The 14,334-nt window shown below is 41.9% G+C and overlaps 1 protein-coding gene across 1 annotated transcript in view; it reads left to right on the top strand.

The window, feature by feature from the left end:
• The window catches only part of LOC107297522 (Kv channel-interacting protein 4-like), a gene marked incomplete at its 3' end in the record, with an annotated part of 49,655 nt that overhangs the window by 29,121 nt on the left and 6,200 nt on the right, over nt 1–14,334 (top strand). Inside the window, exon 2 of the mRNA XM_015826885.1 lies at nt 7,397–7,521. Within this exon, the coding sequence (XP_015682371.1) occupies nt 7,397–7,521 (125 nt within the window). The remainder of the gene's footprint in view (nt 1–7,396; nt 7,522–14,334) is intronic.

Genomic DNA, 14,334 nt, shown 5'->3' with positions numbered 1-14,334 from the left:
AAAGAAAAACCAAATGTACAGGTATAGTATAGGGGGTACCTTGCTCAATAGTAGTAACTGTGAGAGGGACCTCGGAGTCCTAGTGGACAATCCCTTAAACAGGAGCCAGCCGTGTGCTGCAGCTGCCAAAAAGGCCAACACAGTGCTGGGCTGCATTAACAGAGGGATAGAATCAAGATCACGTGAAATGTTAATAACACTTTACAAGGCCTTGGTAAGGCCACACTTGGAATATTGCATCCAGTTTTGGTCACCGCGATGCAAAAAAGATGTTGAGACTCTAGAAAGAGTATAGAGAAGAGCAACAAAGATGATTAGGGGACTGGAGGCTAAAACATATAAGGAAAGGCTGCTGGAATTGGGTATGTCTAGTTTAATGAAGAGAAGAATGAGGGGGGACATGATAGCGGTGTTCCAATATCTCAGGGGCTGCCCCAAAGAAGAGGGAGTCAAGCTGTTCTCCAAAGCGCCTGAAGGCAGGACAAGAAGGAATGGATGGAAACTAACCAAGGAGAGAAGCAACCTAGAACTAAGGAGAAACTTCCTGACAGTCACAACAATTAACCAGTGGAACAACCTGCCTCCAGAAGTGGTGAAGGCTCCAACACTGGAAGTTTTTAAGAAGAGAATGGACGGCCATTTGTCTGAAATGGTATAGGGTTTCCTGCCTGAGCAGGGGGTTGGACTAGATGACCTCCAAAGTCCCTTCCAACTTAATTATTATTATTATTATTATTATTATTATTATTATTATTATTATTTATCCCGAAACATCTCAGCATACTCAAAACTCTTCGGCAATTTCCGATTGGCTGAAGATGGGCTGGTCACGCAGGGGGGGGGAGGCTGGGATGAGGGGGAACCTTTCTGTTATCTTTGGCAGGAGGGAAACCCAGAGCTAGCCTGACTTTACTGCAACCAACATCCTTTTGGCAAAAGAGCCTTTCTCTTCAAGCAGATGGAGTCGAGGGTCTTTCTTTCCTAAGGGATCAGATTGGGGCAGGTCTGACAGTACCGTATTGGAAAATAATCCCCTGGGGCAGGGGTAGGCAACCTTGGCTCTTTTATGACTGGTGGACCTCAACTCCCAGAATTCCTGAGCCAGCCACGCTGAGGAGAAAGGGAGAGGTTTCCAAGCTGAGCCATGCTGGCTCAGGAATTCTGGGAGTTGAAGTCTACGAGTCATAAAAGGGCCAGGTTTAAAGACCCCTCACTTAGAGGAACATATGAAAGCATAATTAATGTTAATTAATGTAGACTTTATTAGTTTAGGCCAGGGGTAGGTAACCTTGGCTCTTTTATGACTCATGGACTTCAACTCCCAGAATTCCTGAGCCAGCCATGCTGAGGGGAAAGGGAGAGGTTTCCAAGCTGAGCCATGCTGGCTCAGGAATTCTGGGAGTTCAAGTCCGTGAATCATGAGGGGGCCATAGTTCCCCCATGCTGGCTGAGGAATTCTGGGAGTTGAAGTCCACCAGTCATAAAAGAGCCAAGGTTGCCTACCCCTGCCCTGGGGTAATTGCATATTGGATAACCATGTATAGCATCCGGGGGGGGGGGGGTTGAAAAATGGAGATACCCACTCGTGTGGTCAATGCTTGGTACATTCTTAGCCACTGGCATTGACTTCTTCCCCATTTTTGAACATAATTCTACAGCCGTTCAGTAGAACAACAGGACTGGCTGTTAAGAATTGAAGCACACAACAAAAGAGAAAATCAGCTCCACAATCAATAACTGTAGAACATATAATTTTTGAAACATGCTTGGGGTTTCATTCATGGGAGTCTTCCGTCTTAGCAACAGGCTAGTGGTTCAAGAATATCCTGTTGTGTATTGCGTACTGTGCCAAATTAGCTTGAAGGGGGGAGGAGGAGGAGGAGGAGGAGGAGGAGGAGGAAAACTGTGGGGCCTTTTGTGCTCTCTGAACTTGCCTGTTTTCTTGCAGACATTTCATTACCCAGCTAGGTAACATCATCAGTACTAGGAGTGACTAGGGTTTGGGAGGAGGAGGAGGAGGAGGAGGAGGAAGAGGAGGAGGAAGAGGAAGTTAAACAGGGTGGAATGAAATAAAATATATTTTAAAAAGAAACAATCGAAGGGAGAAACTTAAAATATATTTTAAAAAGAAACAATCGAAGGGAGGAACTTAAAATATATTTTAAAAAGAAACAATCGAAGGGAGGAACTTAAAATATATTTTAAAAAGAAACAATCGAAGGGAGGAACTTAAAATATATTTTAAAAAGAAACAATCGAAGGGAGGAACTTAGCAAGTAAGTTTCTCTTTTGAAAGAGAAAAACCACTGTCTCCCCAAATCTTTGGGAGGCTTAAATGCTTAAATGCTTATCAAGTGATCGGTTTTAACAGAGAGCGGATATTATACCACACAAGTAAAAATGGGTGGAAAGAAAAACAACACTATTTTTAAGCTGCTAAATAGGAGCGAGCAGGACAAGGCGACATTTGACGCAGATTGGGACTCCCCGGTACTTTTATTTACCCTGACTTTAAATGCCTGGCTCTGCCTGCTGCTTAAAGGGATGGGCCTCTTGGCAGCTTTGCTTGAAGTGGAGGAATTATTCTCAGGTGAAACCTTATTTTGCCCCACCGCTGTGCTGGAGAAGAGCTGGAATCTGACTGCAGAGCAGGTGTGGGATGAAAGGGGTTCCAGGCAGGAAAATTGGCACCTCTTTACCGAGGCAGGGCACAGAATTATCCAGGTATGCTCACTTCCCCTCCAGCATGAATCATCTTTAGTATCTTACAGGCACACAAAATCACAAATATTGTCCATTTCTTGGACGGTGAAATTGCTTCTGGCCGAAAATCAGAAGAACAAATGTTGGGCACAGAAGGTTGATTTTCAAAGTTCCAGTTGGTCAACTCGCTGTGGCCTTTTCGGGATACGCCATTCCACCTCCCGAAATTTCCCCTCTCCCTCTTTACAATAGGAGACCGTCTCCATCTCTCTTGGAAGTGTTTGGAGCCGTTAGATTGTTTGTTTTCTGCCCTTTTTAAAAAAAATTGTTTGGGGGGTACTTCCAAAAATTCTTTGTCACTCTCCCTAGAAATATCTCTGAGCGCAGAACTGTACCTGATTTTGGCTTCGGATCAGTAAAGACAGCGTGACTTAATGAATCACAGATGGGATCCAGGCCAGGGTTGCAGTTGACTTACAAGCCACTCATGTCACTTGTTTGGTTCCAATATCCCTTTCCTTCTTCTATGAATTAAGGGACCGGGATGGCTCTTCAACTCTGTAAACTGGAAGAATAAAAGGCAAAGGAATACTAAACCAGCGTTTGTGTGCAGCTCTTGAAAGCAGCTATGTCCCTTTAGACCAGGAATCTTAGCAACTTTAAGGCTTGTGGACTGGGGAATTCTGGGACTTGGAATTAATGCTGGCTGGGGAATTCTGGGACTTGAAGTCCACAAGTCTTCAAGTTGGAGATCCCTGCTTTAGATAACCTTAAGGGGAAAAAAACATTTAGTTTTAAGAGTTGCAGGCAGATGGCAGATGGGTTTCAGAAGCATCTTTCTGCTTGTGAAAGGAGTCCTACTAATCATGGGTTGGATTGGATAATAAGAGGAACTCCTTATTCAAATACCATCCTGTCTTCTTCAGTGAGACGTGTCTTCTGTTTTGAAAACTGCCCCCCACTTGGGTCCCCTTTTTCTTCGTCCCTCCTGTGGGCCCGTCGCCAAGTCTTCTAACAAACTGCAGCGTCCCGCTCCCAACTCTTTCATCCTAACTTTTAAATTCTTACATTCTTGATAAGATATATCACACTCCTGAAATCAGTGTAATACGCTGGATTTCTAATGTGTACAATTATGCTATGGTGGAATCTAGATTTTTTTTTTTTTTTAATTGAAGATTCCAATTCAGAAAGTTAAAAGCGGAGTTTGTGGGTGAGTTTTGATTATGCGTGCTCTTCCCAAAATGCAAATCTCTCTTAACCAGTCCTGAAAAAATGTAATTGCTTTCTTTATTCTTTCTGAAGGGCTGATTTTTCTTCCTTCCTTCTTCCCCCCCCCCAGTATAAACAACCTGCTTCTCAAAAACAAGCACAAAAAAGGCTAAGCTTCTCTGTTACTTGAAATGTTGGGGGGGGGTTCATATAAGCACCGACAAGCACACACGTGTATGGTACATGTACACTGTCCCATGAGGAGAAAAAAACTTAGTTTTTTTAAAGTACAGGAAGTTCTCAACTTACAAGAGTTGGTTTAGTGACTGTTCAGAGTTATAACAGCGCTGAAAAAAAGGACTTAGGACCGGTTTTCACAGTTGTGACTGTTGCGGCCTCCCCGTGGTCCTGTGATTTACAATTCTTATGCTTGGCAACTGACTCACATTTATGACGGTGTCCCGGGGTCATATGATCCCCCTTTTGTGACTTTCTGACTTTCTCACTTATCACCTGTAGCGAGTGATTGACTTAGCAGATGTGCTGAGAAAAGTCGTAAAAACTCACTTAGCAACAGTAAATTTGGGGCTCAGTGTTGATCGTAAGTTGAGGACTTCCTGAAAAAAAATAGGCTAACCCCTTCATCTTTGTGGTAGCCCCTCAAATATTGGAAGACTGCTATCATGTTCCCTCCCCAGTCCTTCTCTTTACTAGACGAGACGTAGCCGATTCCAGCAACCGTTCTTTGCGTGTTTCAGTCTCCAGGGCCCTGATCTTCTTGGTTGCTCTTCTCTGCACCCTTTCCAGAGTCTCAGCATCTTTTTTTATCATCTCTTTTCTACATGGGATATACAACCCCGTTCAGTGAGATCTGTTCTCCCTGTGATCCGATCAAACCCAAAACTATTTTGCGTCAATTCTTCTGCTGGCCCTCCTACGCCATTTTACCTGCCCAGGTATCTTTATCCCCTTAAACGAAATCTCAGTCCCTGCGTCCATTTCCTACTGACAGAGCAGAAGCCTAAGGCCACCAACAGAGTTGCATTGTTTTTATCTACAACAAGTTCAATCAATCAATCAATCAATCAATCAATCAGAATAGCGCTGGAAGGGACCTTGGAGGTCTTCTAGTCCAACCCCCTGCTCAAGCAGAAGACCCTACGCCATTTCAGACAGGTGGCTGTCCAGTCTCTTCTTAAAAACCTCCAGTGAGGGAGCACCCACAACTTCTGGTGGCAAGCTGTTCCACTGGTTAATTGTCCATACAATCTTGGACTGATGTCTTTATTTTCTCTTTTATTTTGCCATGTTTCTATCTGACTTTATTTTATTTTATGTTTTGTTCTGTTCCATTGCATTTTATTTTCTTCTTCTCCGGTTTTAAAATGTTAATGTCAGGCTTTATACTGTTGGACTGTCTTTTGTTGTGTTTGCTTTTTTTTCTTCTTTTTACGTGGATGGTCATTTGCTGCAATTAAATTGATTTCATTCGTTATGTTAAAAAAAAAAGTAGGTGAAATAAATTACCCTACTTTCTTTAATCTTGTAATACCGGGAAGCAAAGTTTTATAAACAACACCTAGGGTAGAGAGATTATGAAGATAATACTTTAATATGGCACGGGAATAATATATCTTACAGCCACTTTTTCTTGCTTCACAGAAGAATAAAAAGGGCGCTGTATAGAATTAAATAAGGAACAGAATCCACAGTGATCAAATAATCTTTTAATGAAATGCAGTTGGAAGCCCTTTCATTTAAATTGTACTGTCAGGAACAAATTTTAAGCTATAAATTAGTGGAGCATAAGCTGCTCTCTCCCCCCAAAATGCACTGCCTGGGATACAGTTTGCATGACAGGTTTTAGCAACTGCTCTCCGGCTGTTTATCATGACTTGAAAATTGGAGTCTGTTAAGTCTCTTGAATATTGAGCAGCCGCGCTTGCCACTTCTATTCTTTTAAAAAAAAAAAAAAGATTTAATTCTCAAATGCAAATTAGAGGTATTTAAATTGGGCAGATTCTAAAAAGGCTTGGTTTTGGAAAATTGGATTAGTTAGTATGCACTGCGCAGTACGGAACGATTAATATTTAGGGAACGCACTATTAGGGCTGTGTGAAGCGCACAAGAGGGGGGTCTTCAGGAAGTGGGCAGGTGGGAGCAAAGGGCCCCCACCTCATTTCATTAAGGCAGCCTGGTCCTCCAGAACATGCAGTGGCTGTGAAGACTTCGCAAATTGTCTTTATATTCAGACATATATGTACAGATGTTGTGCTTTGACACCTCTCCAAGCGACCGTGTGGTCTGTGCTTCCATAGTCATCTGAGGTCCACTTGGAAAGTCCACAAAGCAGTTGTGAGACTGTGCACTCAGCACCTCCTCACTCCTGTGTTTTGCAAAAGCAGGCAGATGTGTTTATGCTGTTTACGATCAGTCAATCAACCCCTCTCTCCACCCCTTAGCTTTCATCTCAGCTGACTTCCATATAGAGCAGGACTTTGCAATTGCTTCTGTACTGGGGTGTTAAAATCATTCTAACAGCATTGTTTAGCTTTCCTGTTTCAATAAACAATATATTCATTTTAAATATCCTGGGAGGAATCCCCAGAGGGAAAAAAAAACCAAACCAATTTATTTTTAATTTTCTTCCTGGTCTTCGCACGTACATTGTGAAATATCAGCAGGCAGTGTTCATTTATTTTCAACAAGATTCTTTGCAAACTTGAGAACTGGTAACTTTTATTTTAATAGCAACTGAGATTGTGAAGGTGGTTTCTGCACTTTTTTTTAAGCATTGGTATGTAATTGCAGCCTAGCAAATGTCAAGGGAGATCACACAGAATACGCGAAAACTGTGTAGGAACAAGTAACTTCAGATATCTCTCTCTCTCTCTCTCTCTCTCTCTCTCTCTCTCTCTCTCTCTCTCTCTCTCTCATTAAAATGATAGATGTTATCTGAGACTTTGGGCATGCACAGTATGACAATCAGAATAGAAAAACAGTATACCAGGCTTGGAGGATCTAGCACGTTTATCTACTCAACTAAAGCCACTTAGTACTTAATAGGTTATCCAAGCCATGTTTTGAAGAGCAGTTGCTGACTAGGCATTTGGGCTTCCAAGGAAGGAAGGAAGGAGGGAGGGAGGGAGGGAGGGAGGGAGGGAAGGAAGGAAGGAAGGAAGGAAGGAAGGACAACCAATAGCAAGATGGATGGACTCAATTACAAAAGCAATGAATGCAGTATTGAGAATCCTAAAAGTCCAGTCCTATGATGACATTTTATAAGTTATTAATGTATGGTCAGTTACAGCAAAGAGCTGTAATTATTGTCAGGTGCTGTTTTTAGTTGATGGACTTGGTGTATCTAACCTACCCAAACTCCTGTCTTTTCCAGTTTAGGTGGTGGTCATGACTGGAGATCTATTTTTGCCATCACCGGATTCCTTCTTGACCATCTTTCCTTTTTGGTTTGTTTTCACAGACAGCATAGAAGATGAAATTGAAATGGCCACCGTGCGGCATCGGCCGGAAGCCCTTGAGCTGCTGGAAGCACAGAGCAAGTTCACCAAGAAGGAACTTCAGATTCTATATCGGGGATTCAAAAATGTAAGTGTCTCTTGTGGATTTTGCCCTAAAGTAGCTAATTCATAAAATTGGGAAACTACTGAAAGTATTTGCATAATTATAAGGGGATGCCTATTTCTCATCAACAGTATAATGCATTCAGGAACATGATGGTGATGATTCCTTTCCTGGGAATGGTTGGTTAAGATGACCCAAAGTTGTGATCTTTGTGGGGGACAAAGTGCTTCTTGGAATATTATTGCTGAAACTGCAAGAGTTTTGCAAAATGTTTGTGGGACGAAGGATAGAAGAAAAACGCAGCGATAGAAGAAGTGCACACCCACACCAAGCAAATTAGATATGGGTTATAATGGAAGACATGATCCTCAGGAATGAGAAAGTCAGGATGAGGGATTTCAAAAAGATCAGGAAGACAGAAGGAAAGCTAGATGGGATGTCAGACAGAAAGTCTATAGAAATGAAAAACTTCCAGATCCAGTCTTACTAACCAATGGGAAATAATTGGCCAACATACAAGTGCAGACCGGTATTTTTTTTCCCCTGAAGCTTTATTTTCATGCAACAAAACACTAAGAACACACAAAATGCTTAGCTTTAAATTTTGGAGCGTCACTTTAAACACTTTATCCCTGAAAATAAAAAAGTTATCTTGGGCTCAGGACAGCAGTCTCAAGTACTAAGGAAGCCAATCTTCTCAAATTAGGAGGAAATATATTTTCTACTTTTTAGAATTTTTTAAAGTTTGGATTATGACTGAGGTTCTAGGTCGGGGTAGGCAACTTTGGCTCTTTTGTGACTTGTGGACTTCAACTCCCAGAATTCCTGAGCCAGCCATGCTGAGGGGAAAGGGAGAGGTTTCCAAGCTGAGCCATGCTGGCTCAGGAATTCTGGGAGTTGAAGTCCACGAGTCATAAAAGAGTCACGGTTGCCTACCCCTGTTCTAGGTCATTTAAGGTTTTGGAAGTCCTTTCTACTTAGGGTTCATGTCTGGATGATGAAAGCTCTGCAGCGATGCTCACCGCTACATCATTTTACTTTGCAGCAATTTTCTTTATTGTATTGGTAGAAAAGTAGCGTTTTCCCACGATTCTGACCCCTTCGAGAACAGTTTCAAGGTGTTCAAAATCCAGTAAGGCTTTTCTCCCCGTTACCTGGAAGAAGAGAGGGTCAGGTGACTGGTTATGATGTAAAGCAGAGGTGGCAGAGGCCAGATAAGAATTAGCGATGGAGACCACAATTGCTAGGCTTTGTTTTTTGACTCAAGGATAGATCAACAACTCTTGTCTTCTCTGAATTGTCTTGCAAGTCCTCCTGCCCTGAGGTCCTCCCTCCCTTTGACATCTCAGGTCTTCTGGCATGTAAGATTAGGTCTTTCACCCACTCTGCTGTAGCCCTTCTGCTACAGGAGACCAAATGTGGCCATTCTTCAGTCTCCTGAATTGGGAATAGATGCTCCAGTAGATCAACTTTCATTGCCCTGATCCTTATCTCCTATCTCCATCTGTCTTTACTTTTATCTTTCGATGTAGAGCAGAAGAAAGCTTTTGTTCCTCTCTCAAAACAGCCAGCCAATAAAGCTAATTGGAAGGAGATTGGGAATAATCAAGACCTCTGGGTCTTGATGACAGCATATCTTCAAATACTACTTGGAGAGGACCAGCCATGGGAGAGGGCCAAGGCTCTGCCTAATGGTTGCAAACACCCCATAAATATCTATTTGGGCCCTGTGAGAATACATCCCTTCTTTCAGCGTGGTTCTTCATATAACAAATGGTTGGAAGCGTTAAGAAAAGTTCTAGCCATTTCCGAGTATTTGACAGTGAGCAATTCCCCTTTTCCAGCAATAGATCCAAAGCTTTTTGTTGAGCTGAGCCAGTGAAGCTATTAATTTGCTTACCTTCACTGGACAGTTGCTAGGCAGAAAAGGAGCATTTTGTTACGTTTCTGGGAAGGACAATCTCTGGGGTATTGCAGCAGTGTTGTGACAAATATTACTGTTCTGCAAGTGCTGGTTGCAATTGTGTTATATTGAAACCCTCACTTCAAAAGTACGTGGAATTATTGTAATTCCGACACAATAGTAAAAGGGTTAGGGTGGGAAGATGCAATTATCAGATCCATCAGCCTTTAGTTGATCAGTTGCTGGAAGCAGTTTATATATTATTATATTGAAAGGAATCTCTTGATAATAGGCTTTGTCATTGAGAATGAAGTTCTAGCTCAGGGGTAGTCAACCTTGGCTCTTTTATGACTCGTGGACTTCAATTCCCAGAATTCCTGAGCCAGCTTAGCTGGCTCAGGAATTCTGGGAGTTGAAGTCCACGAGTCATAAAAGAGCCAAGGTTGACTGCCCTTGTTCTAGCTGAAGATCAAGAATGCAATCAGAGGCAAGATCCCAGGGTCGCTTCACCCATTGCAGTGTCACCAAACAAATTTCACGGGAAATGCATTTTTTTTTAAAAAAAGGATTTTGATGGCCATGGAGATCGCTGAAGGAAGGTTTTGTTTTATGAAGACTCAAGCTAAATGTCTCTTCAAAGTTTCCTTTGTGAAGGTGCAAACTTTGTCGCTTCCTCAGAATGAAACAGTGGTACGCCTTTTTTTTTTTCTCCCTTGCTCCAGTTGCCTCTCCCAAGCAATTTCAGTAGCTGGATTAGCTAATGGAAATGCTGAGCAGGGCTTCCCAAAGTTGACCCAAAGTACACAAAATTGTATTCCCCTCGCGTTGCAGATATAATAGAGATGCGGTAGAGGTAGTCCTTGGTAAGTGTTTGGTTGTTCAGTTCAAAGTTACAATGGTATCATGATATTTACGACCAGAACTCAACTTTCTGGTCGTCTCAGCACCCTCACTGTCATGTGAACTCATGGTCACATATGGGTGCTGGATGGAACCGGCTCACATGTATGGCAGTTGAAGTTACCCCACAGTCAGGCGATTCCATTTGCAAGCTTTCCTGCAAGCTTCCTACAAAAGCAAAGTCATTGGGGAAGCCTGCAGGAAACGGAAGCAATTGCAAACAGAGATTCTCCCCTGCCCGGCATCCACCACCCTCAGCCTCACGACTTTCCTGCTACACCAGGGTTGCTGCTGTGAAGTGGTGCAGTCGTATGACGTTGTGCTTCGTAACCATATCCCCTGGCGATTACCGTTATTAACCGAGGACTGGAGTGCACCACTGTGGATGGGTGGGACTGATCCTCTGGAGTGCTTTGTAGGGGGACCTGTCTAGATGCCTCCCCTTTATTCACTGGGGTCTGTGTTTTGCACTCCGTGAAGGTAAGTCCTTGACTTACGGCCAGTTGCTTAAATAAAAAAAAAGGTGCTTATGACACAGAATTCAGATGGACACTGTCCCCTTGCAGTCACATAATTGCATTTAGGCGCTCAGCAACCAGCCTTCATTTACAGCTGTTTGCAGTGTCCTTCAGTCACACAACCACACTGTACAATGATTTTTTACTGGAAACCAGCATTTACTTCCAGTTTCGATCAAAAAAACACCCATTACTTAACAACCATGGATCTTAAGAATCATATGGATTCATTTAACAAGCACATTAAGAACCGCGTTGATCTGTTTCACCTCCCAGCTGCTACAAAGAAAATCAGGTCGATGGTGTGATGAACCCCTTAACGACCAGCACAAGTTAATTAAGGTTGTAAATAATAAATTAATAATAAATAAATAAATAAATCAAGGACTACCTGCCTGGATAGGTGTGTATGCTAAGTAGTGATCAACAGTAGCATCACAAGACAATAAACAGGGCTGTAGGTTATCATTTGTAAGACAGGGATAAGTAGCATACAACTGTTACACAAGGGCAAATTATCTGATGAATAAATAGCTACTGGGAGATTTCTTACAGCCGAGCGACACCAAATCCGAGTCGCTGGAGAAAGCGTTTTGTGTTGAGTAAAAAGAAAATAGTTTTTGTATTGTAATTGGGAGATAGATTTAGCAGGGCCCTCAGCTGTTTTTCGGCTTCCCGGCTTCCAGGGCCGAGCTGATGATTCACCCTCAGTGGGAAAACTCCGTTTTGTAGCTGGCTTCTCGTCCTTTCCTCCTGGCCACAGAAGGAAAGTTTGATTGCCACAGTCATTAACCTTTCAAGCTGACGGCTCTGTGGTGCGCCTTATTTAAGGAGCACTTCGCAGCAAATTGCACAAGCTGTCAAACAGGTGCTCAACGTGTGGCCGGTTTTTTTTTTCCCCCTTCCCGTCTTCTGCCCATTGATAAGTTTCTTGCAGTTAAAGAGGAAGAAAAAGGAAGGAAAGTTTTATATGTCTCTAGATTTCTCCCCCAAAGCACAGGTTGGATACAGTACTCAGGACTGGGCCAAACTTGGCCGTGGTGAGTTGGTCCCATTCCAACTGGTTGGAAGAATCCAGAGAAGCCAGCAACTCAAGCACCTGCTACTCACCTGGTATAAACCAGCTCTCCCCCTGCGGAGCACCAAGGATAGGCAGGCAAGCAATGAAAAGAACGGACTAGTAATTTAGGCGGTCAGGACTGCATTCTGCCCTTTGTAGGTTTCCTGACATTGTAGGCCATGCAACAAATAAATAAATAAATAAATAAGTTAAGTAAGTAAGTAAAGTAAGTAAGTAAGTAAGTAAGTAAGTAAGTAAGTAAGTAAATGTCAGCTTTAGCAAATCAGGTGAAAATCTGGGACTCAAATATGGCCGGTTGGAACCTCTAGTAGACAAAATCATTTTTGAGTAGCATCTTTAGGCCATTCAAAAAGATGACGTTTTGGGTGTTGTTGTTGTTGTTTTTAAAAAACTAGGCTTCCTAATGTAAATATGATTTGATTTGGGTAATTAGCTCTCACCCCCTAGTTAATCCTAATTAAAGCTGGAGTGTTATGAATTGGTCTGAGCTGCCTGAGGGAGGATCATCTCCAACGTTAAGGAACTGGGAAAGAGTCCCTGGAGCAAACAGTCAACGAGCCGGCTTCGTAGTTTGATCCGTTCTCCATCGGTTGAATAAGGAAAATAGTCACTGCAGTTTGTGTTGCTATTTGCAGCTGCAGAAAACAGTATTGTTAGTGAAGAAATGAAGAGCAAATTCACACAGTATTTATGCATCCTAGTATGAGTACTTAATATTGCGTCCTCTTGATATTTATTAAAACTCTGTATGTCACTCGGATGTCTTTCAATTAGGCTAATTGATCATTTAGTCTTTTTAAACACTTTATTATTTTAAGCCAGGGGTCTTCAAACTTGGCCCTTTTATGACTTGTGGACTTCAGCTCCCAGAAGACTCCTGTTTTAAGCTCTCTTTAAATAATAAGATTTATGCAGCTTATATATATTCAGATATTTTTGCTGACAAGAGTTAAAGAATTATAAAAGAGTTAAAGATTATAAAAAGTAGAACTGCAGTATATCAGTCAAAATGCCAAGGTGTCTCTCTCAAAATTTGGATTGCTAACAAAGAATTAAGGGAGAACTGGAATAGCCATTTCAAACTTTCCTTTCTCCCATATTTTAAAGAATTAAATCAGGAGACTAAGATGGCCATTTCTAGCTTATTCTGCTTTCATCAGTTAGCCATACCCTTTATGGGATTCGAACCTGGGCAGTTTACATACTAGGCAGTGATTTAACCACCAAGCCACAGGCTCTCCTCCCCTCTTTGCCAGCAGAGTCAAGGGAGTATATGCAGGAACTTTTTCAGACAGACCGGTCTGATTGAGTACACCTTGACAGGTGTACTGCAGTATAGCAGTTAAAAATGTCAAGGTGTACTCAATCAGACCGGTCTGTCTGAAAAAGTTCCTGCATATCTATCTATCTATCTATCTATCTATCTATCTATCTATCTATCTATCTATCTATCTATCTATCTATCTATCTATCTATCTATCTATCATCTATCTATCTATCTATCTATCTATCTATCTATCTATCTATCTATCTATATCAGCATTTATACAGTATCTAAACTAAGAGGTGTAGTGTTAATTTATGATTTGCTGATAAACACAATACTCAGAAAAAGTGAGCAAGTCACACTTTTTTAAAGACAATAGTGTGGTTTCTTTTTCTGCTGTACAATTATGGAGCTGCAACAAAGCCACGTTGTACTGTGAATTTCACACAAAGGATTGTCACAAGCACATGGGTACGTGGGATGCTTAATAAATGCTTATAACAAAAAAAAGTGGGGGGAGTTGCACCCGTATTAGAGTTTTGCCCTCCAAAATGTTCCATGGAATAATGACCTTCCCAAGCAAAACTATTTGTCTGAAGTCAAATATTCCCATATTCAGTTATGGAAATATTTTCAAAAGTCCTGGCTGTTGCTTTCATGTACCACGCCACGGAGATTTCCCGTAAATCTAGTATTTAAGGACAAAATTGTTAAGATGTTTCCTCTGCTTTATTGTCATAGAGTAGACCAATAGTTGTTTCATTGTTTAAACCACTTTCAAACATGGAAACGTCCACTACCAAATTGCTTGGTTTCTTGAAAAATAAATAAAAAGCCATTTGTGAGCATTGGTATCACCTCCTTCCACCTGGAGAGGCTCCTTCCTTCCATCTTTCAACAAGAGGAGACGTTGCTGGAGGTGTTTGCAGATGAGCAGAGATCTGATCCACGGAGAGCTGGAGATTAGTTAAAGCTAAAGGGAGTGAGAGAGGCTATGTAGCTCTTCTTTTCTCATCAGCCTGGCAAAGGTCCCAGGGCAAAGGATCAGGGTGAAGTTTAAAAGCAATAAGACCTTTCCTTTCCTTTCCTTTCCTCCCTTTCTTCTTCCTTTCCTTCCATTTCCTTTCCTTTCCTTTCCTTCCATTTCCTTTCCTTTCCTTCCATTTCC

Source organism: Protobothrops mucrosquamatus, unplaced genomic scaffold, assembly GCF_001527695.2.
Source record: "Protobothrops mucrosquamatus isolate PMUCROS unplaced genomic scaffold, P.Mucros_1.0 scaffold3354, whole genome shotgun sequence".
Classification (NCBI taxonomy): domain Eukaryota; kingdom Metazoa; phylum Chordata; class Lepidosauria; order Squamata; family Viperidae; genus Protobothrops; species Protobothrops mucrosquamatus.
Note: the sequence above shows the minus strand (reverse complement) of the source record. Positions and strands in the feature narration are given on the sequence as shown.